Source organism: Eptesicus fuscus, chromosome 9 (assembly GCF_027574615.1).
Source record: "Eptesicus fuscus isolate TK198812 chromosome 9, DD_ASM_mEF_20220401, whole genome shotgun sequence".
Classification (NCBI taxonomy): domain Eukaryota; kingdom Metazoa; phylum Chordata; class Mammalia; order Chiroptera; family Vespertilionidae; genus Eptesicus; species Eptesicus fuscus.
In genome coordinates, this window is record NC_072481.1 from 4,893,398 (window position 1) to 4,919,451 (window position 26,054).

General features: G+C 62.4%; 1 protein-coding gene across 2 annotated transcripts; it reads left to right on the forward strand.

Annotated features, from left to right (window-relative positions):
• Positions 1–1,972: 1,972 nt before the first annotated feature.
• TMEM201 (transmembrane protein 201) lies at positions 1,973–23,407 on the forward strand. Of its 2 annotated transcripts, XM_008151747.3 has the most exons (11): positions 1,973–2,194; positions 8,104–8,224; positions 8,758–8,952; positions 10,260–10,436; positions 11,760–12,112; positions 12,874–13,077; positions 17,682–17,914; positions 19,362–19,433; positions 20,006–20,305; positions 20,689–20,823; positions 21,748–23,407. In XM_008151747.3, the coding sequence occupies exons 1-11, from the start codon at positions 2,082–2,084 to the stop codon at positions 21,843–21,845; spliced, it is 2,001 nt and encodes a 666-aa protein (XP_008149969.2). In that variant the 5' UTR covers positions 1,973–2,081; the 3' UTR covers positions 21,846–23,407. The 2 variants fall into 2 exon arrangements, with proteins under 2 accessions (XP_008149969.2, XP_028016777.2); XM_028160976.2 differs by lacking the exon at positions 21,748–23,407 and having other exon boundaries at positions 20,634–20,692.
• Positions 23,408–26,054: the final 2,647 nt, after the last annotated feature.

Genomic DNA, 26,054 nt, shown 5'->3' on the forward strand with positions numbered 1-26,054 from the left:
GAGTCCCCTCAGCCCCCCCAGCCACCCAGGGCCGGCCTGAGGCTTGCACTGCCGGCAGTGGCAGCAGCAGAGGTGTGATGGGGGCATCGCCTTCCCCTGATTGCCAGGTCGTCTCCTGCCCCTGAGGACTCCTGGACTGTGAGAGGGGGCAGGCCGGGCTGAGGGACCCCCACACACACACACCCCGTGCATGAATTTTCATGCACCAGGCCTCTAGTATATTTATAAAAAGACAACCCTTATTGCTTACCCAGTGTGTGCCAAACACTGCAAAGTGTTGTGTATTTTCTCATTTAAGTTCGTTCTGACAACCTTGTGAGGCAGGTTTATCATCCACATTTTACAAATAAGGCTCAGAGGTTCACATGACTTGCTTGAGGTCTCGGGGATGGTGAGGAATAAGCTGACCAGTAGTAGGTCTGACGGCTAGTCCCGTAGATGAATGAAAAGCAGCGGGGGCACCTGAGCCTGTGGAATGACCTGGCTGAAGCCAAGTCCCAGCAAAGCATTCCATCCAGTTCACTGCCCCATGGTGCGTCCACAGGCGTTATCCCCGAAGAGCTGCGCTGGCTCCATGGTGCCCAGGACAGAGCCCTTCCTGTGAGTGGGACACTGCAGACACTGGCTCTTCCTTGGGAAGAGAATGCTGCACGTGGAGAGGGCAGCTTCACGGCTGTTCGTTCATTCCTTTGTGTGCCCCAGGCGGGTGAAACAGACTCACCAGAGGCCTTTGCCCTGACACCCACTTCCAAGAATGAGGAGCTTCCATTGCAGACACTAATCACCCCCAGGTTTCCTGTGGTGCCCTCCCCTCTCCACAGGCAGCTCTAACACAGAACTAGGGTGTGGGACAGATGAACTGGCCACAGGAAACCCTCAACCCACCACTGTCCACAGCAGTAAACTGGAATGATGACCCCCAAAACACTGGAAAAGTTGTGGGGACACTGAAACATTATGTAATTAAGTACAAATATTTCCTACTTGTTTCTTTTTAGTTATAAGAGTAATTTAATGAAAATCCATAATGCTAAAACAAAATATGCATCTTCCTCGCTAATCCCACCTGGAGGTAACTGCAGTTCATTTACCCATCTACTTCCTAGAAGCATACACATATTATAGGGCTTATTTAGTTAAACCGGATGTTATTAAAACTAACGTGTAGCCGAAACCGGTTTGGCTCAGTGGATAGAGCGTCGGCCTGCGGACTCCAGGGTCCCAGGTTCGATTCCGGTCAAGGGCATGTACCTTGGTTGCGGGCACATCCCCAGTAGGGGGTGTGCAAGAGGCAGCTGATCGATGTTTCTCATCGATGTTTCTGGCTCTCTATTCCTCTCTCTTCCTCTCTGTAAAAAATCAATAAAATATATTTTAAAAAAACTAACATGCATGCCCTAACCGGTTTGGCTCAGTGCATAGAGCGTCGGCCTGCAGACTGAAGGGTCCTAGGTTCGATTCTGGTCAAGGGCATGTACCTTGGTTGCCGGCACATCCCTAGTAGGGGGTGGGCAGGAGGCAGCTGATTATCATCCATCCCTCCAGGCCAACGCCTATGTTCAGATATATGGCTGTCCTATGACTTATTCAACCTCGTAGCTGTTTCTATAAACATAATCATGCTTCTATAAATTATTTGGCCCGTTGGCGTGGCTTCAGTGGAAGTGGCTTAAGGAACTGAAACTTGAAGCAAACAGCATTGCGCGCTGCAGCCGGTCTGGCCCAGGCGCTGGGAAACTGGACCAGCAGGAGCCAAGACAGCTTCCAAGTGGTCAGTAGCCCGAATGCGGGAGGGGCCTGCCGAGCGCGGGAGCGCAGGGCTCCGCGCCGCCTCCCACCTCCGGCCGCCAGAGGGCACCGTCGGGCCGCCGCCGCTTCCCCCGGCGCCCCGCCCATCGGGCTCGTCCCACTCCCCGATTGGCTGCGCGGCGGGAGCGCGCCGAGTCAGGGGGCGGGCCCGCGCCCGCTACAAAGCGACGGAGGTCACGGCGCGAGGAGGTGCGCGCCGCCGCCGCCCGGTAATCCGCCCGCGGCCCTCCTCGGCGTCGCCGCCTCTGCCCACCGCCGGCCGCGGGGGAGCCATGGAGGGAGTGAGCGCGCTGCTGGCCCGCTGCCCCACGGCAGGCCTGGCCGGCGGCCTGGGGGTCACGGCGTGCGCCGCGGCCGGCGTGCTGCTCTACCGGATCGCGCGGAGGTGAGTGCGCGGGCCCGTGCGGCCTCGGCCCCCGCCCCCGCCCTCGCCCTCCGCACGCGGCCTTCCCGCCTCGGCGGTTCCGGGCGGCACGGCGCCTCCCAGCCCGTGCCCGGCGAGGCCGCGGCTTTGCGTGGGGGCCAGGCCTGTGTGCCCACGTGCTGAGACCCGCCCTGCACGCCCCCCCACCCCCCAAAAGAAGACCGGAAGCGGCTGAGGAATGGGTTGGGGACTCCAGGCATGCGGGGTGGGCGGGAGCAGCCCGCACGTGGGTTACAAACTTCCTTCTCCGAGGAGACCTGTGCTGGGAGCCGCAGCATCTGCAGGACCCCCAAACCCCAACACTACACCCCCCCCCCGGGCCCCCAGCCCTGCGGGAGAACTCAGCGGGGATCAGACTGCACTCTGACTGCTTTCCGCCCTCACCCCCGCCTCCAGGTCCTCGAGAGCAGGCTGGGGTGGCCTGGTGGTAGGTGGCGCTTTGTGGTCTGCTCCCCCGTCTCAGGTCTAGTCTCACGTTAGCCCTTTGCAGTCACAGCCCCTGCTCCCCCAGAACTAAGTAAACTCGTTAACTAGAAGAGTCAGGGGTGGGCTGACCCCGAGGCCAGCATCCCCAACCCCTGGGCTAGGGCTGCTGCTGAGCTGGTCCCGGGCCGCCCCCAGCCCTGGCCAGGCTTAAAGGTCGCGCCAACCCCCATTCAGAGCCAGCCTGTCTCAGGGACCCCGGGGCTCAGGGCTGAAAGCTTCAGCAGGGACTGCGGCCCACCCTGGGAATGTGTCTCCATCTGACCCCCTTCCCGGGGGACAGGGAGAAAAGGCGGGGCTGTGAGAACATTCTGGGGAGACGGTGGGTGGGCTTGTAGCTTCAGCAAGGGGGTGTGTGAAGCTCAGGTTTTAAGTGGAAGAAGCGAAGGCACCTGCCCACGAGTGACCGAGCTGGGGTTTGAACCTGGGCAGCCTGGCTGTTCTCACTTCACCACCACATGTACCACTTGGCACCCAAGGGGAGAGTGACTGAGTCACAGGCGTCGCGGAGGAGGAAGGAGGAGGAGGGACATCAGCTGTGTGCAGGCTGAGCCAGACTGGCAGGCTGAGGAGGGGGCAGTCTCCAGGGGAGGGCAGTGAGGCATTGAAGGAGCCCCAACTCAGAGGGGTCCCTGACAACCCCCATCTCTAGTGTCCCGGTTCCTGCCCGAGTTCTGGGAGCTGGGAGGGCTTGCGGGACCCGCTGATTGAAAGGAGGGGACAGAATGCAAGGCACTTTCAGGGCTGCAGCGCCCGGTCTGTCTCCTGGATGCTGCTGCTTCCCGGTGACCCGGGATCAGAGCCGGGCCAGGCACTGTCCCCCGCGTGGCCACGCCTCATTGGTGTGTAGTGTGGCCGCGTTTGGACCGTGCCGCGTGCTCCTGTGTCTTGTGCTCCGGCTGTTCTCAGACTGCCAGCCACAGCTTTCCCTGTCCCCGAGGCCGGAGGCCGGGCCCTGGTGCAGAGAAGGGCATGCTGGGCGAGGGGATCTGGGAGGGTCCTGGGAGGCTTGTGACTCCAGCAGCAGGAGGGGTGCTGTGGGGTGGCCTTGGGACCTGTTGGCTTGCTGAGAAGGACCAGCTCTTCCCAGGATGCTCTGAGGTGCTCACAGAGCACTGGCTTTGTCTGGTCATGAACCGGCCACTGTCATGATGGAACCAAGACCAGCCCCGAGGCTGAGCCCTGTCCCCCAGGGAGAGGAGCCCTGTGACAGGAGCGGAGGCTTTGGCCGCAGCATGGGTTTGGGGTGACCCTCCTGAGGAGAATCGTGTTTGGAAGTGATTTGGTCTCTGGGGGGTTGGGAGCCCAGCACAGAGGTGGAGGGGACGCTGGCCAGGGAGCCGCCAGGAGGAGGGCAGTGCCCTGAGCCTCAGGCAGGGCCGACCTGGCCTTCCCACCAGTGCTGCCCCGGGACACCTGGGGGCAGGTCCACTCTTCTCCCCGTTACAGCTAAGGACGAAGGCTGCCTGCCTTTCCCCTTCGGCACCCAGCTGTCCAACCAACGGCAGGGCCCGCCCCCCGCCAGCTTCAGCTCCCAGCCCAGCCTGGGGCTGCCTTGCTCCTGGGTCCATCCCCCCAGACCCCGCGGCTCGGCATTGCGCCCATGCTCGGGACCTCGGGGGCCGCCCACAGGGGTTGACTGGATCCTGCACGGTGTCATGGTGGGAGGCCGAGGGCATGCAGCTTCAGGGTAAGCAGCGGAGCCTTGTCCTGGCGCCAGAGCCGGTTCCGCTCAGCACTCTCCATGCTCTCCCTCTGCTGCTCCGGGGCGCACTGGGTGGTCCCCCTCTGCCCAGCAGCCCCGCCTGTTTGAATGCCATCTGTTCCTTCTGCCCTGCTGGCCAGCAGACCTGTTCTTCAGGGTAATAGCAGATGCTCCACTTTTTGGCTTCTCTCCTGTGGCATCTGTCACCAGCTGCTCCGTGAGGTCGCCGTTCTCATCCTTGTCCAGGTCGGAAGTGGAGAGCTGGCTCATTTCTGCCTCTCTGGCGGCCGGCTCGCTCTCTGGGGGCCTAGCTCTCTGTCTGGGGGCCGGCTCGCTCTCTGGGGGCCATCTCCCTCTCTGGGGGCCTAGCTCCATGAACGCGAGGTCTGTCCCGGGGAGGTGGGTTGGGGCTCTCTGTCTCGGTGTGGCAGGGCTGCTGTGGACTTGGGCTCGTTCTGCCCGGAGGCCCCTGGGGTCCTGGCTGGCATTCTGACGCTGCTGCCCAGGAGGCAACTTCTTGGATTCTCCCTGTGGGATAGGACAGCATGTGTGCCACACAAGGCACAGAGGAGCAAGCGAGAAGCCAACGAGGGGCTCAGCAAGGACTCCCCTCCTCCTGGGGCCCTGCCAGAGGTGACCTCTTGCTCCCTAAGGGAACCGAGTTTGACTCATGGGACCACTCTCAGGCCCCTTCTGGGGGAGGCTGGGCACCCTCAGGGCCTGGTGGAAACCAGCTGGCACATTGGCCTCCCCCAGTCTCAGCCCCCCAGACAGGGGCTGTCTCTCACCTGTGGGCTCACAGCGGTGCCCACCCCCTGGCAGGGCCCTGGGCCCAGGCCCTGGAGCTGCAGCCCGGTGGGGCCTAGAATATGCCCACCCGCAGGGAATGGTGGGATGCCGCGAGCTTTGTTTTAACTAAACGCTGTGATCGGGCTGCTGGGGTGATGCTGTGTCCATCTTCCCTCCCCGGAGTGTGTTCAGGCCTGTGGAGGACGGCCCTGAGGGACCCCTGCTCTGCTGCTTCGGGCTCCTCGGGGCCCCACAGAGCCAAGAGCTGTGCACAGGGAAGGTGTAGTGGGAGCTGGGCGAGCACCTCCAGGCCTCCCATCTGCCCACCTGCTGGGACGCGCTGCCTCGTTCTATCTTGTCACATCAGACCTGCTCTAGGGGTGGGTGGTCCCAGAGTCTTGCCGGGGCAGAGGTTTTGGCTTGGGGAGGAGTGGGTTGAGGGGTTTATCAGGGCGGGAGGGGGCATTTCCCTGAGCAAGTCGGGGACAGGGCTCAGCTGGCACAGAATAGATGGGCCCAAATGTCTTACAGCGGCCAGGGGAGTGGTGTAGCCCAGAGGACAGGGTTCCCATTCGCCCACGTGTCTGACGCAGGGGGCCCAGTGCTGGTGTGTGGGGGCTGAGGTTCAGCCCAGCTCCCAGCGCTTTGCTAGCTCACCTGCCGCTCACAGGCCTGCGGACCCTGCGGGGACCGCCCAGAGGCGCTGTGGGGGGTGACTCCTTGACCTGTGGACTCCCACCTGCCCCCGGGGACCCCTCCTCCACTCACACGCTGGGCAGGGATCACCAAGGGCTGAGTGACCGGAGCTGGAGCCGCTAGCCCCAGGGACCAAGGCTAATCCTCCGCCCTTCCTGCCACCGGCTTCCAGGCCAGGCTCATTTCCCTAGCAACGGAGCGGAGGAACTGGAGGTTCTCGTGGAAATGGTGGCTTCTGGGTGGGAGGGGCTTCGAGCTGGCTCCCAGGACCGAGGCTGCAGTTCCTGCGCCCCCACCACCTCCCCTGGGCTGGCGTCTTTGTCTCCTTCCCCATCTTTATTCATGGGCTGCCAGCTCTTCTGCTTGGCTTCAGTCCAGAGGCCGGTGTGGGGTGATGGGGTTGTGGGGTGAAAGGGCTGGAGAGTCCCAGGGGGCAGATGAGAGGTCACCTGCCTGCATCGTCACCACTGGGACACGCCCCACAGTTACTGGGGAGCCTGTGAAGCAGGTGCTGATGAACAGAGAAAGCCCAGGGCTTCGTTTCGGGGTGCTGAGTGCTGGCCCCGCGGAGAGCAGAGGCGTCCACACCTCCTGCATGGCTGACCTCCTCCTCCCAGGCTCTTCGCCTGAAGCCCACAAAGCTGTCCGGTGCTGCGCGGTGGCCACCTGACCCTCTTGGCTCCCTGCGGCTCCGGGGAGGGATTATCATCCCGCTGCCCAGATGAGCGAGGCAGGTGGCAGGTGGCGGTGTCTGGAGGCAGGGCGACTCCCCAAAGGCCACGCCTGTGACCGCAGTGCTGCTCTCCCGGGCCCTGCCCTCTGCTGTGGACACGTGACAGAGCAGTCCTTGTCCATTGTGAGCTTTCAGAGCTGGGGCCGGGGGTGCGGGGCTGCAGCTACAGGGGCAATCCTGGTTCCATCTCTGTCCGTCTCTGGCTTGGGGGAGAAGTGGGTTGAGGGGTTTCTTGGGGGGCACTTCCCTGAGCCGCCTCCTCTCTCCGCCCACCCCATGTGACTACCCTTTAGGGGGCGTTTGGGCCAGGCACCGTTAACAGGTGGTCAGACTGAGGCTTGGAGAACTCTTGGAACCTGCGTGGTCGGGGGCAGGGAGGGCAGGAGGCAGCTGCAGTGTCGGGAGTGGGAGCTCCGCTCTCGGGGGCAGGATGGTGACGGAGCTGGCCCCTCACGTGGCAAAGCACCTTTGTGTGGCTTGTGTGGTTGGGTCCTTGTAATGCACGGATCCCCGAGGTGCTGTGACCTCAACACTTTGCAAACGTGGCCCTAGGGAGGCAGGAAGAACGGGAGAGGAGGAGCTCCCGGGGCTCGCAGCCAGAAGTGGGCAGAGCTGGCACCCCTGGCTCCTGGGAGCTGGGGGCCGTGCCACCCTGTGGGCAGTAGAGGCGTCTGTGTGGTGTGGCTGCCACTACAGCAGGGTCCGAATGGCGCCCCCAGAGCTGGAGGTGGCCTGGCCAGGACCCCAGGGCTCAAGCAGCTGCCTCCCGTCACCTGCTTGTGTCTAGATTCCTAGGACCAGGGGTTTGCTGGGCAGTTGCTGCGCACACACACCCCCATCACACCCCTGGCCAACGAGGTGGCTGGAGGGGCCCGCGCACAGATCCCTGGTATCTGGGCTGGGAGTACCCTGCAGACAGCACCTGTCACCACATGTGTGCTGTCTGCAGGGTACTCCCTCCGCCAGGGAGGGTTGGCCCCAGCCCGCAGCTGTCTAAGCCCCGCCCCTTGGCCTCCCCGGGGGCTCTAGGAGCACCATTTCCGCAGCCTGGGAACAGGCCTCCCAGGGAGGGAGTCAGGGCTGGCCTTGTGGCCTGACCAGCAGGAGCCCCAGGAGCCAGCGGCGGGTGGCCCTGGGTCCCCTCGTGGGCGTGCTGGAGCCCTGGGTCCCCTCGTGGGCGGGCTGGAGCCCTGGGTCCCCTCGTGGGCGTGCTGGAGCCCTGGGTCCCCTCGTGGGCGTGCTGGAGCCCTGGGTCCCCTCGTGGGCGTGCTGGAGCCCTGGGTCCCCTCGTGGGCGTGCTGGAGCCCAGGGACCTGGTGAGTGGGCAGGACCTGGAGGGCCAGGAGCAGCCCAGGCCCGTGTGGCCTCCATGCTGGGCCTCCGGTGCTGCCTCCGCACCCCTCCTGGTCTCCGCTGTGCGCAGGCACAGAGGCCTTCGCTGACTCGACTCTCCCCTGTGCACAGGACGAAGCCGACTCACACCACTGTCAACTGCTGGTTCTGCGCCCAGGACACGGTGGTGCCCTACGGGAACCGCAACTGCTGGGACTGCCCCCACTGCGAGCAGTACAACGGCTTCCAGGAGGTGCGGCGGCCCCGCCCCTGTCCAGCCGCCCTGCCCCCCCATTCCACCCCCCCGCAGCCCAGGGACCGAGGTGACTTGTCCAGAGGCACACCACCGAAGCTGGCAGGTTGGGGTTCAGCCCCGGATCTTTCTGGCTCACGCCCGCTCTCTGCTTGGCGCTTGGCCAGGGGTCAGCGGGCTCTCTGCAGAGAGCCAGGGAGGCTCTAGGCTCTGCAGCCACACTGCCCCTGTCCCGGGACTCCGCTCTGCCAGCCACCATCACAATAGGAAACCTGGTTCACAGACAGCGCCCCCCACCACACCTGGTCCGGGCCGTGCCCCCTGGGGCTGCACTCTTGCCTGTGGGGGTTCCTGGTAAATTCTGTGGAGGACAAGCAGCTGATGGTTGCATGGAAGGAGGGAATGGGAGCACTCGAAGCTGCTACCACTGGGGTGTCACCGCCCCGGGCCTCTGGCCTCACGCAGAGCCCCAGCCGCTGTGGAGACTCGCCCTTTGGGTCGGGCTCCCGCTGATTCTGCCCCTCCTCCCCCAGAATGGTGACTACAATAAGCCGATCCCCGCGCAGTACCTGGAGCACCTGAACCACGTGGTGAGCAGCGCGCCCAGCCCCCGCGCCCCGGCGCAGCCACAGCAGTGGGTGAGCAGCCAGGTGCTGCTGTGCAGGAGGTGCAGCCACCACCAGACCACCAAGATCAAGCAGCTGGCCGCCTTCTCGCCTCGGGATGAGGTGAGGCCGGGACCGGGACCGGGCGAGGGGGCCGCCTGGGGGAGGGCATGCCCAGGGCTCTCCGGACCGGGCCTCCCCCACCCTGACCTGCGCTGGCTCCCTCTTTCATCTCGTCGGAGCATGCCTCCATTCTCCCTCCATCGCATGGTTCCTGCTCTCTTGGCTCCAAGGCTGGGGACATCATGGAAACCTAGTGCCTGCCGGTCCTGAGGGGTTTGTCCCTGGGCAGGGGCAGGTGGCTCCAGCTGGGGCCCTGTCAGACCCACCTGCCCTGTCCCTCTGAGTCAGGCTTGCCCACCGCTGGCCCGACACTTTGCTCTGGAGTTGGTGGAGCGAGGGAGGCTGGATGTTAGGAGTTCACCTCCCCCGGGCCTGCCGTGGAGCCCAGCAGCCTTGTCCTCTAGCTCCGTGGTCGGCAAACGGCGGCTCGCGAGCCACACGTGGCTCTTTGGCCTCTTGAGTGTGGCTCTTCCACAAAATACCACGGCCTGGGCGAGTATTTTGAAGAAGTGGCGTTAGAAGAATAAGTTTAAAAATTTTGGCTCTCAAAAGAAATTTCAATCGTTGTGCTGTTGATATTTGGCTCTGTTGACTAATGAGTTTGCCGACTACTGCTCTAGCTGGTCCTGCCTTCCCACCCCCAGGCCGGTGGTTGTGACCTCAGGAGCTGAGGCCCCGAGATGCTGGCTTTCCCAAGGCCCAGCTGGGAACCGGGGGAGGGGGGGGGGAGGCGGGCGTTGGGAGAGAGAGATGGAGGCATGTGTGACTTGGCAACCAGGGCAGCTTTTGGTCCCAGCAAGATAAGATCAAACTGATACCCCCCCTGGCCCCTGCAGACAGATGTTTGGGGGCCCTGGAAACAGGGAGAGGAGCGTTGCTGCATCCTTAGGAGGAGGGGAGGGTTGGACCGTCTGCAGGCTATTCCTGGAGCCCCAAGGACCCTGCAGCTCCCACTCAGCCCAGCCAGGGCCTCTCATGCTTTCTAGACTCAGGGCTCACCAGCGGGGAGGCCCTGCCTCTGAGTGTCGGTCTGCTCCAGTCCAGGTAGCGTCAGCCCAGAGCCACCTGCTCCTGTGGCCTCCTCTGGAGCAGTGGAACTTGGCCAGAGTGCCTCCGTGCCCTGTGGGTCCCTGCTGCGTCCTGGGCTCTGGGCTCGCCCTTACTCCCGGTAGCCGTCGGCACGCACTCAGGGTGCTGTTTGTCCTGTGGGCAGTGGAAGAAGCAGGATCAGAGTGGGGACAGCTTGCCCATGGTCACCCCGCTTGTAAGTGAACCCAAGAACCTGAGCCTCTGCCCCCGACCCGCAGGGCAGGTATGACGAGGAGATCGAGGTGTACCGGCACCACCTGGAGCAGATCTACAAGCTGTGCCGGCCGTGCCAGGCGGCCGTGGAGCACTACATCAAGCACCAGAACCGCCAGCTGCGCGCCCTGCTGGTCAGCCACCAGTTCAGGCGCCGGGAGGCCGACCAGAGCCACACGCAGGTCTGAGCAGTGCGCCCACGGGGCATTTGGGGCGGCACAGCCCTGGGGCTTGTGCAGGAAAGCCCCTCACAGAGGGCTGGGCCCACAGACTGGTGGGCAGCTCTCCAGAGCCAAGGCCCTTCTCCCTGGGAAACAACCTTCCTGTGGGGCCCTGTTCCCAAGCCCCTGTGTCAGCAGCTGGAGAGGGTGTCCCCAGAAGAGTGGCTACGTATTGGGGTCCACCCATCATTTGCATACCTGACAATCTTGAGCCCAGATGTGTCTGAGCACTTTCCCACACCTGCATCCGTTCCCCACACCTGGCATTTCCCCAACGCGCCGTGTGGCGGCCGCTCACAGCCAGGAAACCAGACGGGGAGGTAAAGAAACTTGTGGGGGGCCCCACACCTCGTGTGCCAAGGCACCAGGATTTGAACCCGGAACCAGTTGGCTAAAAGTCATTAACTTTTTAAAATTATGTATTTATTGATTTCAGAGAGGGAGGGAAAAGGAGCAAGAGATAGAAACATCAATGATGAGAGAGAGTCATAGGTCAGCTGCCTCCTGCCTCTGCGCACAGAGGATCGAGCCCGCAACCCGGGCATGTGCCCCACCAGGAATCGAACCGTAACTTCCTGGTTCATAGGTCGATGCTCAACCACTCAGCCACGCCGGCCGAGCTAAAACTCACTCATTTTTTATCACAGTATTCAGTTAGTGGAATGTGTTGGGTCTTAAATATCTGATAGAGTGGTGAGTGGATGTAGATAGAACCACCCCCTCGGTCCCCAGATGTGCCTTGTGTCCAGTTGGCAGGTGGTTTCCAGTCCGCAGCTGGCTCCGCCCTCATGGCCACGCACAGCCCACAGCCCGTGTTTGCACAGCAGGGCGCTCGGACCTGTGGTTTTTCTCCTCACCACGTGTTTCTACATGAACAACTTATTGCCGTATTTTTAAACTTAACTTTGGCCAGTTATTTATATGTTTATTGAAATTCCAGTAGGGATTTATGGTGAGAATTTGGCAAAAATATTGAAAAATTTATTTGAAAGAATAAGGTCACCATAATATCAAAAGCTCTCTGTAAAGAATGTGGGGGCCTTCCCCACACGGCGGGGTGAAGGGGCAGCCGTGGCCGGGTCGGTGGGTCTCAGCCGTAAGCCTAGAGACGGCCGAGAAGGTCCGAGGTTCCGGGCCTGGTCAAGACGGCTCTCGGATCAGCAGGTCCCGGGTGGGTTCTTCAGAGAGTGCCCCGGGCCCTGGCCGGACCCCGAGCACGGAGTGCGCTGGCAGTGGCTGTGGGCGGCTCCTGCCATCTCGCTGACCAGTCTCTCCCTCCCTCAGAGCTTCTGCTCGTCCGCGGTGAAGGCCCCGGTCCAGGTCATCGTGCTCCGCGTCCTCGCCTTCCTGGCCTGTGCCTTCCTGCTGGCCACCACTCTCTACGGCACCAGCGACCCCTTTGCCCCGGGGGTCTCCCTGCCCCCAGCTTTGCCCCCTGGTGGCAATGGCTCGGCTGCTCCTGACAATGGCACTGCCCCTGAGGCTGAGGGCTGGCGGCAACTGCTGGGCCTGCTGCCGGAGCACATGACAGAGAAGCTGCAGGAGGCCTGGGCCTACGGGCGGGGCCACCAGACGGGCGTCGCGGTGCTGGGCCTGCTCACCTGCCTGCTGGCCATGCTGCTGGCCGGCCGCATCAGGTGCGTGTGGGCTGGAGCCGGGAGGGCCTGCTGGGCGCGCAGCCTGCACTGGGCTCCGCTGTGTCCCTCTCCCAGCAGCTGGGCGTCCAGGGCGAGACCAAGTAAATGGCTTGCCGTAGAGGGGGCAGCGGCACTCAGAGCAGCCCCCACTGACCGCTGCTGGTTGGGCCACCAGGGCCGAAGCGCCTCGCTCCTCTCCGCCTCAGACTCCTCATAACCTCCACCTAGTGGCTGTTGGAGGGTCGAGTGGGTGCCCTTGGGCCCTGGTTTCCCTCCCTGTTCTGACTGGTGTCCATGTCATCTCAGTGACTCTGAGGGAGGTTTCTTCTTTTCTTTCTTTTTAAAATATATTTATTGATTTCAGAGAGGGAGAGAGAGAGAGAAACATCAATGATAGAGAGTCATTGATGGCTGCCTCCTGCACGCCTCCTACTGGAGATTGAGCCTGCAACCCAGGCCTTTGCCCTGACTGGGAATCGACCCGTGACCTCCTGGTTCATAGGTTTATGCCCAGCCACTGAGGCCGAGCTGGGGAGGTTTCTGAGCCCCGTTTTATAGGCTGGAACACTCGGCTCAGGGAAACGGACCTGCTCAGAGCTGAGCAGCGTGTAAGTGCTGGAGGCGGGTCGAGAGGCACTTGCGCTCTTGGCTCTGGATTCTGTCCTCGGAGCAGGACGGGGTGGGTGAAGGGGCAGCGAGTGGGAGGATGAGGGGACTTGTCTTGCCGAGATGGGCCCTCACACAGCCCCGCTTTCCCTCAGGCTCCGGAGGATTGACGCCTTCTGCACCTGCCTGTGGGCCCTGCTGCTGGGTCTGCACCTGGCCGAACAGTACCTGCAGGCCAGCTCGCCCAGCTGGCTGGACACGCTCAAGTTCGGCACCATGTCCCTGTGCTGCCTGGTGGGCTTGATGGCAGCTGTGGCCACAAGGAAGGCGACGGGCCCACGGAGGTTCCGGCCCCGAAGGTCAGAGAAGCAGCAGTGATTGCGGGGGGAGGACAGACGGACAGACAGCCCCAGAGCTTTGCCCCCAGCCCAGAGCAGGGCACTTCTCTGTCTTGGCTTTCTTCCTGCCTCACTCTCATCCCTGCCCAGCCTAGAGCCCCAGTCCTGGCCCAGCCCCTGCCCTTCCGTGAGGAATCAGGCCTGCCCACCCCCACCCCCCTTTTTCCTTTCCACACCAATAAGTCATCCCCCAGCCTAAGACACTCTCGAGTGCCACCATCTCTCGGGCCAAAGACCCTCTCATTGCCCCAAGGCCAGCACACGGGCGACACCCACACAGGCTGCCGGTGACCTATGGCCTCCTCCGGGCAGCTCCAGGCATCCCATCCCGCCACGGCCCCTGCCTGGCTCTGACACCGTGGGATGGGGCTGCTGTCTGCTCCTCCTTGCACCAGCCCCATCTCTGAGCTCCTGGCACAGGCTGGTGACAGTGGCTGCAGACTGAGCCCTTGCCACGTGGCCTGACCCCTTGGGCAACTTGACACGGGCAGGTGCTGCTGAGCGGGGCCCAGAGGAGAGCCCGCACCTCGTCCCCATGTCCCTTCTCTGGTCTGTCCCTTTGGTCCTGCCCAGTGCCCGGCCAGTCCTGCTGGAAACCGGTGGGACCAGAAGTCTGGGCTGCCCCCTGGGCCCACTGCCCCATTCCCACTCAGACCTTCCTGAGCCCCTCTCACCCTCAACCTCCTTTCCTGGGAAGGGAGGGTGCAGTTCTTGGGCCCAGACTGGCCTTGATCATGAGTTTGTAGGGCAAGGGTCTTCTCACGGTGAACAGTAGGAAATCCTGCTTCTGCTGTGGTCAGCAGGTTTCTGGACACCCAGGCCATGGTGGGAGCTTGCCCAGGTTGGGGGAGTCTGAAGAGTCCTGTATTCATCTCTTTGGCACGGCTGTGGGCACACAGGCAGAATAGGGCATGCACACCGTGCCCATTCTCCTGGGAGCCCCTGGCTCTGCCCCAGAAAGTCAGGACCCCAACCCTCTTGGCTGGGCCCTCCACCTGCCCCCGCAGGGTTCAGGCTTCCAGGCCAGGGATGCCCGGGACGCCCCAGTTCTCTCTCCCCTCCATTGGATGCCTGGGAAAGACCTAGTTGCCCAAGGCCAAGGTTAGCACGGGGTAAGCGGCCCAAGGGACGTGCAGGTCCTTGAGGGCACCAGGTCATTTGTCATTTTGTGAGTCGCCTGTCACAGTCACTACTCCTCTGGCCCCTAGAGCCCTCACGGGGGGTGCAGAGGCTCCCGATTTCTACTTTCCTGTAGGGCGTCCACAGAGGCCTCGGCGGCTCCTGGGCCAGGCCGAACCTCCGAGTGCTCTGCACACTCCCTCCAGGGCCCATGTCCTGCCACTCGGCACTTCGGAGCCCAGGGAAGGCAAGAACAGATGACACGGGCATGAGGGCCACTCAGCATGGGGCCACCGACCAGCTGAGCGGCGGGGCAGGAGGCACAGGCCTGGCCAGACCCGAGCGAGGTCCCAGGGAGCACAAGCGCTGCACCTGCGCCCCTGTCACTAATCCTCGTGTTCACGGGGCCCTGAGAGGCTGCCCCACCCCCTGATCCCGTGCCCCTCCGCACCCACGCGTGAAGAGCGCAGGGAGTCAGGAGCTGCCCCCCAGCAGCTGTGTGGCCTCACACCAGGCCTGTCCGCTGGTTGCGTGTGGAGGGAAGCGGAGGAGGAGTGGGGATGCAGAGCCAGGACCTAGTCCTGCTGGCGCGGCCGCCTGCCCCTTCCCAGCCAGCCTGTGGGGCAGGGGAGGCGGCATTGCCCGTGGAGAGCCAGGGGCGTGCTGGGCTGTGCGCGGCCTTGTCTCTGGAGCCTCCTGTTTTCAAGGAAGCTGATGACTGCTTTTCTTGGCACTGAGAAGCAGGACATCTGTGTGTGTGTGTGTGTGTGTGTGTGTGTGTGTGTGTATTTAAGTTATTTATAATCACCACAACCAGCTCCCTAGCTGGCCGGGAGCCCCCGCTGAGCAGATGTCTGCCTGCCCCCGTGGGGATGGGAAGACCCTCATGAAATGAGCCTCAGCCGAGGGAGGCTCCCTGGCCTTTTCAGTCTGTGACTTTTTAATTGCCCCCCAGTCCCTTCAAGTTGCATTACTTGGAGGCTATTCCAGCACCTCCTGACGTTAGCGGCAACAGCTGAGGAAGTGCGGGCACTGCTGGGATCATGGCTTCTTAGCTGGGAGTGTGTCACCCCTGCCAGGGACCTCTGTCCCCAAGACCTGAGGGAGGTACACGTGCTGTCTTCTCCCTCTGGGTCTGGGTCCCCACCCGGGCCCAGCAGGCTCCTCCCAGGAGCGCTCCGCCTCGCAGCACCGGCCTGGGAGCAGCGTGTCCCTCTGTCTGCCTGTTGCCGTGTGTCTGTCCCTGGTCGTGTAGAACTGCAGATGATTGTCTAGTGGCCCTCGAATCCCTGTAACCGCAGCTCCCGGCCGGACGTTGTGTGTTTGATGCTGTATTTTAAATAAATGCCTCCGGGGCCCTGCTCTGACCCGTGGGCGTCAGGTATCGCGTCTTTTTTGTTTTTTCTTTCACGTTCTTTCCAGGCGCCTGTGCCGGGGGCGGGACTTGGGGGTACAGGCGTGCCCACGGAGTCAGGCTTGGGAGCTGGCGACGTGGAAATGGAAGGACAGGGCCCAGCTGTCCTTGTGTGCCCTGCCGGGTGGGAAGTTCCCCGTCTCAGCAAACTGTAAATAGCTTGCTCCTTCCACTCTTGGCTTGGACTGGGATTGGGCTGAAAAAGGCCAACGTCGCTCTGTCAGATGGGACACTGTACAAGCACCCGGCCCTCCTCGGACCCCTTATCCCGGGACGTAGACTCAGATTCCGGGCTGGTGCCTGTGGAGACGGTTCCGGAGCGCGGGCGGTCTGGGCGCCTCAGGGGCCCGTGGAAGTGTCGGTTCGGGAGCCAGCGGAGACGGCCCTTTAACAGGAGGCTCCCAGGACCCGGGCTGCGGTCGGGACCAGAGCTCACACTCGGCACCTTACGAGGATCCGCTAGTTGAGAGGGTCAGACCGAAGAACTGTCTCCCCCTCAACGCCAACATTTTTAGTGGCATCAGAGACGGGCCAGCCCCTGTGCCAGATCATGCGGACGGGTTTTTGGCACGGGGCGGGGTCGTGGAAAGTGCTGGCAAGACCCAGCTTGTCCTGGGCCAGCTGACCACCTGCGAAACCTGTAGCCCGGCTCGGACCCTCTCCCCCCGAGGCGTCCTGCTGCATCTGCTGGAGGGGCCTGGGCGTGCCCTGCTCCTCGGCGGCTTCTCCGGACACACCTGGGTCCTCTGGCGGCACAGGCCCAGCAGGGACCAGCTTTATGCACCATCAGAGCAGGTTGCCAAAGGTCCCGGCGTCCTTTGCTGCCTCTACATCCCTAACGCTCCCCCTTCTGCCACAAAACCGTAAAATCGGGGGTGGGGGAGGCTTCCCCAGGTGTCTTGGCTTCAGGACAGGTCGGTAGGTGGAGGCTGGGCGAGCAGCTTGGCTTGAGCTCCTGCCTTGATTTCCCCATGCTCCCGCCTTGGGTTCTGAAGTCCAGGAAGCCTGCTGGCACTCCGGACAGCATTAAAAAGGTCACGTGATCTCCCGGAGGGCAATGCTGACCCTGCCCTTTCCTCAAAGCTTGTTGAAGGGGAGGGTGAGAACTAGCAGGGAACTCCTCGGGTGCGATGGGCCTGGGGGGTCCCTCAGCCGCCCGGCTCTGCTGCAGGGCCTGGCCAGCCTGTCCATCGTCAGCACATTGTCCGTGGGCTCCTTTGTCCCTGGGGACCGAGGTAAGGCCGGACCTCCCGCAGCTCCGTCCAGACAGTGGGCAGACTAATGTATTAACTGTCTCCGTCCCCGCCTCTGTAATCGGTTGCCTTAATCAGAAGCATGGTTGACCTTCTGGCTTGGGGCCACCGGGTCCTGTTGTGTGATTTGTACCATTCTCAAGTTAAAGGGACACTGTCACCTTCCATCTTTTGGGCAGCCTTGTGGTCACTTAGGAATCTTCTCCAAGTTCGAGTTTGGCTTGTGTCCTGCGTGTCTCTTCCTGGGGATCCTAAGCCTGGCCGCCCCCCTCTGCTCTACAAGACACTGAGATTAATGTCCATTGTCTGAGGCCAGAGGGCAGCAGTCGGGATCCCTGGAGTCAGGCCCGGGGAGCAGGGCCCCGAGCTCGGCCGCTGTCGGGAGGCTCTGGGCACGAGCAGGAAGGACAAGGAGGAGCCCAGGCCACTGGCCGCTACTGGGAGCCTGGCAAGGGGCTGGGCATTTCTGCTTCAAGGCGAAGGGTTGGTGTGAGGTTGGCAAGGGCGACAGTGTCACTTTAATACTGAGACCCATAGTGGAACTAGTTTGCTGTGACGGATCGGAAGGGGCATGCGGGGGCGGTGGGTCACGCTGCACCTCCCAGCCACCGATCCTAATGGTGTGAATGTGGTCGGACTGCTTTCCGCTTCAACTAACGCACGCCTCCTCTGGGACCCCGACTCAGGCCCCACCTGTGCCAAGGGTGAGGGGACAGCTGGCGGAGCCGCCTCCAGAGCCCTCCAGGCTGACCTCCTCTCCCCGCCGTGGCCTCTTGCAGGTACCTCCCCGGAGACTCGGCCGGCCTGTTCCCCACGTGCCCCAGCCTGGCCATCCCCTACCCGAGCGTCGCAGCCTCTTCGCCGTCTCTCTTCCTCCCCACCTCGCCCGGCTTCCTGCCCCTCACCAACCAGCAGCTGTTCCGGTCTCCCCGACGGGCCTCGCCCTCCTCGCTGCCAGGCCGCCTCAGCCGGGCCCTCTCGCTGGGCACCATACCCTCTCTGACCCGAGCAGGTAAGAGGCACTCGGGCATCGGCGGGCCACGTGGGCCTGGGGGCAGCTGGGCACCGGGACTCCGGCTGTGTACGGGCTGGAGGAACTGGGTTCAAATCCTGCCGCATCCACTAAGCAGCTGCCCTTCACCAAGGGTCTTACTGGCTCTGGCTCCGAGCCTCAGTTTCCTTCAAGAAAATAAGACCAGTAGTAGAACCGGCCCCCTGGTGGTTGTGAGAGAGAAGCGAGAGGATTTAAAGTGCTCACAAGGGCAGTGCACCCAGCAGGCACTCAGTAAATGTTTGAGCCCCTCGCGGGGTTTATTCCGTACCCTGTTCTTGCCCTGTTGTTACTGCTGCTGTTTTCAGACCTGGGCTGGAAGTTGTGCCCCAGCCGTTCCGTGTGGTCCGAGGGCAGGACTCAGTTCAGGTCCGTCCTGAGTGCTTGCGCCCGGGGCCCTGCCATGACCGCCACCTCGTCCTTGTCACGAGCGCAGTCTCGTTCTTCACCTTCCCCGCAGGGTCGTCCTGGGGCGGGGCTGTGAGCCCAGCCGCCTTCCCACTCGGAGCGCTGCTGCTCTGTGAGGACCCTCAGCCCTGGGGGAGCCGCCTGGAGCGGGCTTGGGGGGCCTCGCCCGTGGGGGGGCCCTGAGCAGGACCCCATCCTCTGAGAATGTGGCACCTCTTGGCTCCCCAGGGCTTGCTAACGTGCAGTCACTGTCTCCTTTCAGCCGCTCAGCAGCTCTGCCGAGTGGGTTCAGTTTCCTTGTGACTTGCCCGGGTCCCACTGCTGCCGGGCGGTGGGGGTCAGCCCAGCTCAGGGTTGCGTGCAGGTGGGGTCCTCGTAGGTGGGGGTGTGCCCCCTGCAGGAGGGAGGCTCACAGGGACAGTGTGGGGCGGAGGCTTTCGGATGGGAGTGAAGGTGGGATTGCACCGAGTACACAGACCTGGACTCTGGACGTTTCTGTGGAACCGCACGGGCGGGGCGCTGGGAGAGGGGCTGCTGCCTGCGCTCCTGCCTGGAAGCCATGGATTAGCTGAGTCCCTGAGTCCCTGCTCGGTCACAGCCCTGACCTGGCCCAGCTCGGGCCTCCTGGGCCCTTCGTGCGCAGCAGCCGGGGCAGGGGACCCACGGCTGCCCTTCCCCACATGACTGCTGTCTGGAGCTGCCCGCCAGGAGCCGGGGGTCCAGGCCTTCGGGGTGGGGAGCGGTGGGTTTGGGCCCACGGCGGTGCAGACCCAGAGCCTTCCCAGAACCATCTGGAGGGAGAGTGTTGCAGACGGCTGGGGGTGGGCACTGCGTCTTGGTTTATCCTTAAAAAAGGAAATGACTCGGGTTAATGGCCCTCGGGGTGAAAGGCAGGGCTGTGAGTGACAGAGGCTGGATTCGGCAGAGCCGGCCATGGGGCTGGAGGGTGGGCCCCTGTCGCTCGGCAGGCCTGACCTGTGTCACTTTCTTCCCTCTCCAGACTCGGGGTATCTGTTCAGCGGGAGCCGCCCGCCGTCTCAGATGTCTCCATCCGGGGAGGCCCCTGTTTCAGGTAAGAGGAGTGATGGGGAGGCTGCCTCGGTGGGGTTTCCAGAGGGTTGTGTGTTAAACATGAACTTGGGGGTCAGGCAGGGTCTGTGTTCAAATCCCATCCCTGCGCCTCCCTGTGTGCAGCCTGGGCAAGTGACTAACACCCCCGTGCCTCGATTTCTTCTGTGCAGTGGGCATGATCGTTTAGGGTGAGATGGAATGCTCTCGTCCTCATCAGTGGCCGCTGGTGGAGATGCACACTCGGGGTCCCGGCTTCAGCAGGGCGGGGAGCTGACCTTAAGTCTCAAGAATTGGTTGCCGGCCCGGCCTTGCTCTCAGCTGAGGGCAGTACCACGGCCGTTGGATAGAAATCGCGAGGCAGAGGGGACATTGCTGAGGTGCCAGGGTCCTCTCCCCTCCCACGGGGCCTGGCGGGCGCAGGCTCCTCCCCCCTCTGCCCAGCCTTGCCTTTCTCCTGGGGTAACAGGAACAGAAGAGGCGTCAAGCTGACTGTAACAACCGCAAGTGCAGACTGACTACCAATCGCAGACGCCTGCGCTATAGGCACTGTTTTTGTCACCCTCCGCCCTCCAGATTACTACTCTCTGCTGCTGGGGAGCTGCCCCTCGTCCCCATTCCCTTCCCCGGCGCCCTCCGTGGCCGGCTCGGTGGCCTCCAGCACCGGCTCTCTGCGCCACCGCAGGCCCCTCATCAGCCCTGCCCGGCTCAACCTGAAGGGGCAGAAGCTGCTGCTGTTCCCGTCGCCGCCCGGGGAGGCCCCCAGCACCCCCAGCAGCTCAGACGAACACTTGCCCCTCAACGGCAGCCACTTCAGCATCGAGGCACCCCAGGTCCCACAGAGGCAGCCGGCGCCGGACACGAAGCACACCGTGGGTACGCTCCTCTGACCCCTGCCCCGGGGCAGGAGAGCCCAGCTGGGCTGTGGGGGCGCCTCTGGGATCAGCGCTGTGGTGGGGACCCCCGTTAGGAGGCTGCACAGGGCCTGTCCTTGATCTTGGGGTGTGTGCGGCCACTCTCCCCAGCTCCATGGCCCCTGGCTGGGCTTCTCAGGACCTTGAACCCTCCAGGACATTGCTCTGTTAGCTGATATTCTTTTATTGTTTTGCAATTGACCTTGAGGCTGGTCTGTTCCTTAGGATGGATCAGAAACGCATTATGCCCTGCCAGGCTGCGTCTGGTAACAGGTTTTTTTTTGCTCAAGAATTGTCTGTCCCGGGGTGGCCCGTGAGCACCCACTGAGACACCCTTCTCTGCAGACATGAGGTCCATGCGGGAGGGAGGCAGCGCCTACAGCAGCCACTCCATCAAGAAGGAGGACGACTCATCGCAGTCCTCCACATGCGCGGTGGACACCACCACCCAAGGGTGCCCCGAGGAGACCAGCTGGAGAGGTCTGCCCCTGCGTTGTTTCAGGGGGAGGGCAGGGCAGCATGGGCCGCGGGTGTGCAGCCAGAATCACCCGTTCTGTCTGGGACCCTGACCGAGAAAGACCCTCGAGGGGCCCCCTAGTGATGGAGGGCGGTCAGGTAACCCGCCCAGGGCCCCAGGATGCAGCCTGTGTCCCGCCGGCTCCCTCCCTGCTAGGTCCAGGGCTGCACGCTGTTCCAATAGCCTCGGGTCACACGGTCACAGGCGGCTATTTAAATCTTAACAAAATTAAAGTTTGGTAACAGTGAACGCTGGGTTCTCAGCGGCACCAGCCACCGTCAAGTGCTCGGTTGCCCGTGTGGTCCGTGGTGCTCAGGAGACCTCGCCTCCGCAGACAGCTCCCGGGAGGGCGCCGGCCTGTGCCGGGCAAAGTTACCTGAGTTCACATCCTGCCGCCTCCGCCTGTGGGCCCCAGGGCAGCTGTGAGATAAACCCCGTCAGCACCTGGCACTGCCCTGGGAGCAGGGGCACGTGTGTTGAAGATGGACACGGAGGTTTCCTGGGAAGATTGGGTGCTGCCCCCACACCAGGTGGGGTCTGGGAGGAGCACGGCAGCATCGAGCTCATGCCAGGGCGCAGAGGGGCCGCCTGCTGACCTTGGAGGCCTGGGGGTTCTAGTCCCCCAAAGCCCTGTTTCCTGTCTGTAAAGCCAGGTCACAGCCCCGCCCGTCACCACGGGGCAAGCACAGGGCGCCCAGCCAGTGCCTCCCGGAGGCCCGGACTCAGGGAAGGAGGCACCTTTAGGGCAGGACTTGACCCGTGACCCAGGCTGCAGTGTCCTTCCGAGTGGGGCGTCCTCCGGGGGCCAGGGGCACTTGGGGGCACAGACCCCACCCGGGGCGTCTGCTGACCGCCCTGCCCTTGACTGGGTCTCTACTCTCTCCAAGGTCGGTTTGGCCCCTCCCTGGTCCAGGGCCTCCTGGCCGTGAGCTTGACTGCCAACGCCCTCTTCACCTCGGCCTACCTGTACCAGAGCCTGCGCTGACCGAGGGCTCGGCCTCCTGGCACCGGAGAGCCAGAGCGTGTCCAGGTGCGTGCTGCTGCCACTGCCGCCGCCCTCCTCAGGGCCCTGCCGCCGGACTGTCCTCGGAACGCCTTCTCCTCACTGGGCGGAATGGACTGCGAGGCTGAGGGGGCCTGGGAGGCCACACTCCGCCGTCCATCTGCTGACATCCGTTGTGTTTGGTGCTGCCACGGAGCCAGGGGTCCCCGGGGGCTGCACTGTCCAGCCCTGCCTGTGGGGCCACCACCACTGTACCTGCAGCAGGAGCCCTGCCCTGGACCCCGCACCATGGGCCACGGTCACATCTCAGTACCGTGTGCCCCGTCCCACCGGGCCTCAGTCTCCCTGGGGGGGCGGGAGGCATGGTCCCTGTGTCCCTGTCCTCCACCCGCTGCCCCCACCTCACCCCTTCCTACCATCCCGAGCCCGGCCTGCCCTCTGGCTCTCCCGTGGGCACCTCAGAATTCCTGGGTCTCCGGCTCAGCTGGGCCTGCAGGACGCATATAAGCATCTTGCCCCCCAACTCCCTTCTGCCCAAGTGCACCCGTTTTAGTACCTCTGGTGGCCTCTCAGGCAGCAGCCCTGTACCCTGAGAACACACCCAGGGCCCCTCCCGTGCTGCCCACAGGGGCCTTGCTCGACCCTCAGCTGGCTGTGCCGTGGGACTGCCCAGAGCAGCCTGCAGGTGGCAGATGAGACCAGGCCCCACCGCCATGAACCTGGCTCCTTTCCGCTGCTGAGACCCGTCCTCCCTTTCATTCCGCTGACACCGCGGGCCGAGTGTGGCCTCTAGTCTTCAGGCCACCTTGGCTGGCTTTGTTCCCTCCCTGTTCCTCCGTCCTTGCCATCGCCCTTCAGCCACTACTGCACGATGGCTCCCCCTCACCCTGGTGCCGGGTCCTGCCCCCCCCCCCCAAAGGGGGGAGGAGGGCCCTCGGGATGGCACAGGGACCCTCCACAATGCTGTGGCTGTCAGACCCCAGTCCCTGCTGCCCTGGGCCTTGGACAGAAGGTGGGGCAGCACATGTGTGTATGTGACTGCACATGTACATGCGTATGACTGCAGGCATTCGTGCTGCGGGGGGAGGAAGTGGCTGCCTGGATGAATCTGAGACGTGGTGGGGGCTCGGGCGGGAGGAAGGGTCTTCGCTCCACCATTCAGGGATAAAGTTTAATTTTATTTTTCTACACATTTCTGCCAGGTGAGGCATTTTGCTGGGAAGCAGGATGCCCCCATCCTCCCAGCCAGGGAGGGTTAGTTTTTTTAAGCTTTGGGTGCTTTTTTTAGTAATTTTTTTTACCACGTGGGGGAGGAGATTGCTCTGACTTTCCTCTCCCTGCCCCCACTCACGTCCTGAGAGCTACGGTCTCCTGCCCTGACCCCTCCCCAGAACACGGGGGTTGGGACCTGAGGGCCACACCAGGACCCGAGTCCAGCTGCCGAGATGGTTCCAGCGCGGGTGTCTCGGCCTCCATGTGTACAGTGGGCATGTGTCAACTTTTTAATTTTATTTTCTGCCTAATAAAGCCAAACTCCATTCTCAGCTGCACTTCCTCTCTGGCTCTGAGGAAGCCCGCCACGGAGCCCACCCCACCCCCAGGCCTGGCCCCCTCCCAGGCCCCGGTCCCAGCTCCTCACCGAGACCTGGAGAGGCTGGCGGGGAGGGGTTTACCTAATGTTTTCCTTCAAACAAAAAACCCAGCCTTATCTTTACAAAAGCAAAAAAAATTGAAAAGACACCAGCCTTTGAACTGTACTTGTCTTTATTCTGCAGCTCGGCCCCTGAGGACCCCACAGGGTGGGGACCGAGCCCAGCTGAGGTGGAAGTGGTGTCACATTTGTTCAGCACGGAGCTCCGGGGGTCCCCGGCTCATAGGGTGGGGGGGGCAGTGTCCCCAGAAAGGCTCAGGGATTTGAACAGATGAGTGCAGAGAAGGCAGGTGTCACAACAGCATGAGTGAGGCAGGAATTCTCACCGTCTCAGAAAGGCCTGGCCCCAGGGCTGCAGGGCGGTCAGAGGCCTTGTTTCCTCCTGAGCCCCCTCGAATGGCCTGGGGGTCAGCAGCTGGGCTCCCCGTCAGCCCCTCCAGGGCGGCCCCCCAGGCCTCATGGCTCGGCCTAAGTCAGCCGGCCCGAGCAGCAGGCACAGGGTGGGCACTGGGGAGGCCCTCAGAGGTGATGAGCCAGTTGTCACTGAGCCTGCAACCCCTGGTGGGGTGAGGGGCAGCCTCTTGGGGGTGAGCCTGGGCCTGTTTTTAGGGGCTTTGGGTTAACGGAAGTACTGGACCGCCATCCAGGGCCAAGGTGGGATCATGAAACCACAGCATGATGCGGGAGCCCCAGTAAAGGTGAGTGACTCCTGGCCCAGCACCCAGGGGGAGGGTGGCTGGTGGTAGTGGGCTCTAAACGTGACCTTGAGTTAGAATCAGGGGTCCTCAAACTTTTTAAACGGGGCCAGTTCACTGTCTCTCAGACCGTTGGAGGGCCGGACTATAGTTTAAAAAAAACTATGAACAAATTCCTATGCACACTGCACATATCTTATTGTGAAGTAAAAAAACAAAATGGCAAAAACACCCGCATGTGGCCCGCGGGCCGTAGTTTGAGGACGCCTGAAGATGGTAAAGGGCAGGGCCAAGCTGCCTGCAGGGGGCGCCACAAACACCTGAGTTCACAAATAAGGACCATTCATAAGGCTAAGGGGCTCGGAGGGGAGACGGCTGGTTTCCCAAGACAAGCCCTGAGGTTTGGGGGGAACCTCCAGTTGTCAGAGCTGCTCTTAACTCCCGAAAAAGCACATTGGACGTCAAAGAGCGCCCCTGGGGTAGACGGTGCGGCCTCCCCTGTGAGCTCGGAGTTGACAGAAAGCGATCGGGGTGTGACACCGGGATTCATCTGCCTGGCTCCGTGCGGGAAGTAGCCCAACGGCTCAGGCTGAGGGTGCGGGTGAGGATTTAATGGGGTCCTTCCGCTGTGCCCCTCGATGCTGAAGGTGGAAACCGTTTCCTGGTTGTTCAGTTTTTGGAGAACCAAGAACGATTGTGAGTGGAAGATCTCCACGTGTGGCAGCATTTCCTGTGGTGGTGCCTCTGTCACTGAATCCAGACGTGCTCAGCACCGTGCGTGGAAATTAAGTCAATAAATGCGTAAATATGAAGGGGCCTCCTCAGCCGAGGCACCTTAGCCAGAACCAGGCGCCTGTGTGACAGGTGGGCATGTTGCTGGGCCACTTGGTGCCTTTAAAAAATTTTTTTAATCCTCACCCAAGGCTATGTTTTTACTGATTTTTAGAGAGACGGAAGGGAGAGAGAGGGAGAAACTGATGTGAGAGAGAAACATCCATCAGTTGCCTCCCATATGGCCCCAACTGGGAATCAAACCCAAAACCTAGGCATGTGCCCTGACCGGGAATTGAACCACAACCTTTCGTTGCACGGGACAACGCTCCAACCAGCTGAGCCACCGGACCAGGGCTCGGCGCCTTTTATACACATTTCTATAAGTGAATCTAGCTCTTCCTTCTACTAGTGGTATTTCCAAAACATCTTCTCAGTTACACGCGTGAGCACAGCGCCAGGCTGAGGCCCCAGCCTGCCGGTCTCACTGCCGGGACGTCCCCGGGGGCTGCTGCTGTGGACCTGCCGCAGGAGGAGTAACGGGGCCGCAGGAGGAGTTACGGGGCCGAGCCAAGGCGGTGGTTTCCCGAAGTTAGTTTTAAGGCAGAGTCTGGTGGAGAGCGGCCACCCCAGGGCGGAGCTCTATGGCCTTGGGTCTTCCCCGCGGCTTCGGAGACGACAAAATCCAGGCTGGGGTTTTGTCTGGAGATTTGGTTGGTTTCTGGTTTTTATTCAGAGACTAAGTTTGTCATGAACTTGACTGGGCACGGGGACAAGGGTTCTCTGTTGTGACCTTACAGACAGGAAAGGGGGAGTTGGCTTCCACATGTCAACGTCATCTGGCCCCTTCCCTCAAACCCGCCCAGCTGTGCACTGCATTCGCCGAGGGCTTCACCAAAGGGCCTGTGTCTGTCCCCGAGCGGCCCCGGCCCAGCCCAGCCAGCGGGATGGGAGAGACCAAGTTAGCACGGCCCTTTCTTCGCTCCGTGCTGAGTAACCAGTTCACGTTATTGCACTGCACCCCACCACACACAAACGTATTAGAATGTATGCAATTAGCATGGACTTCCTAAA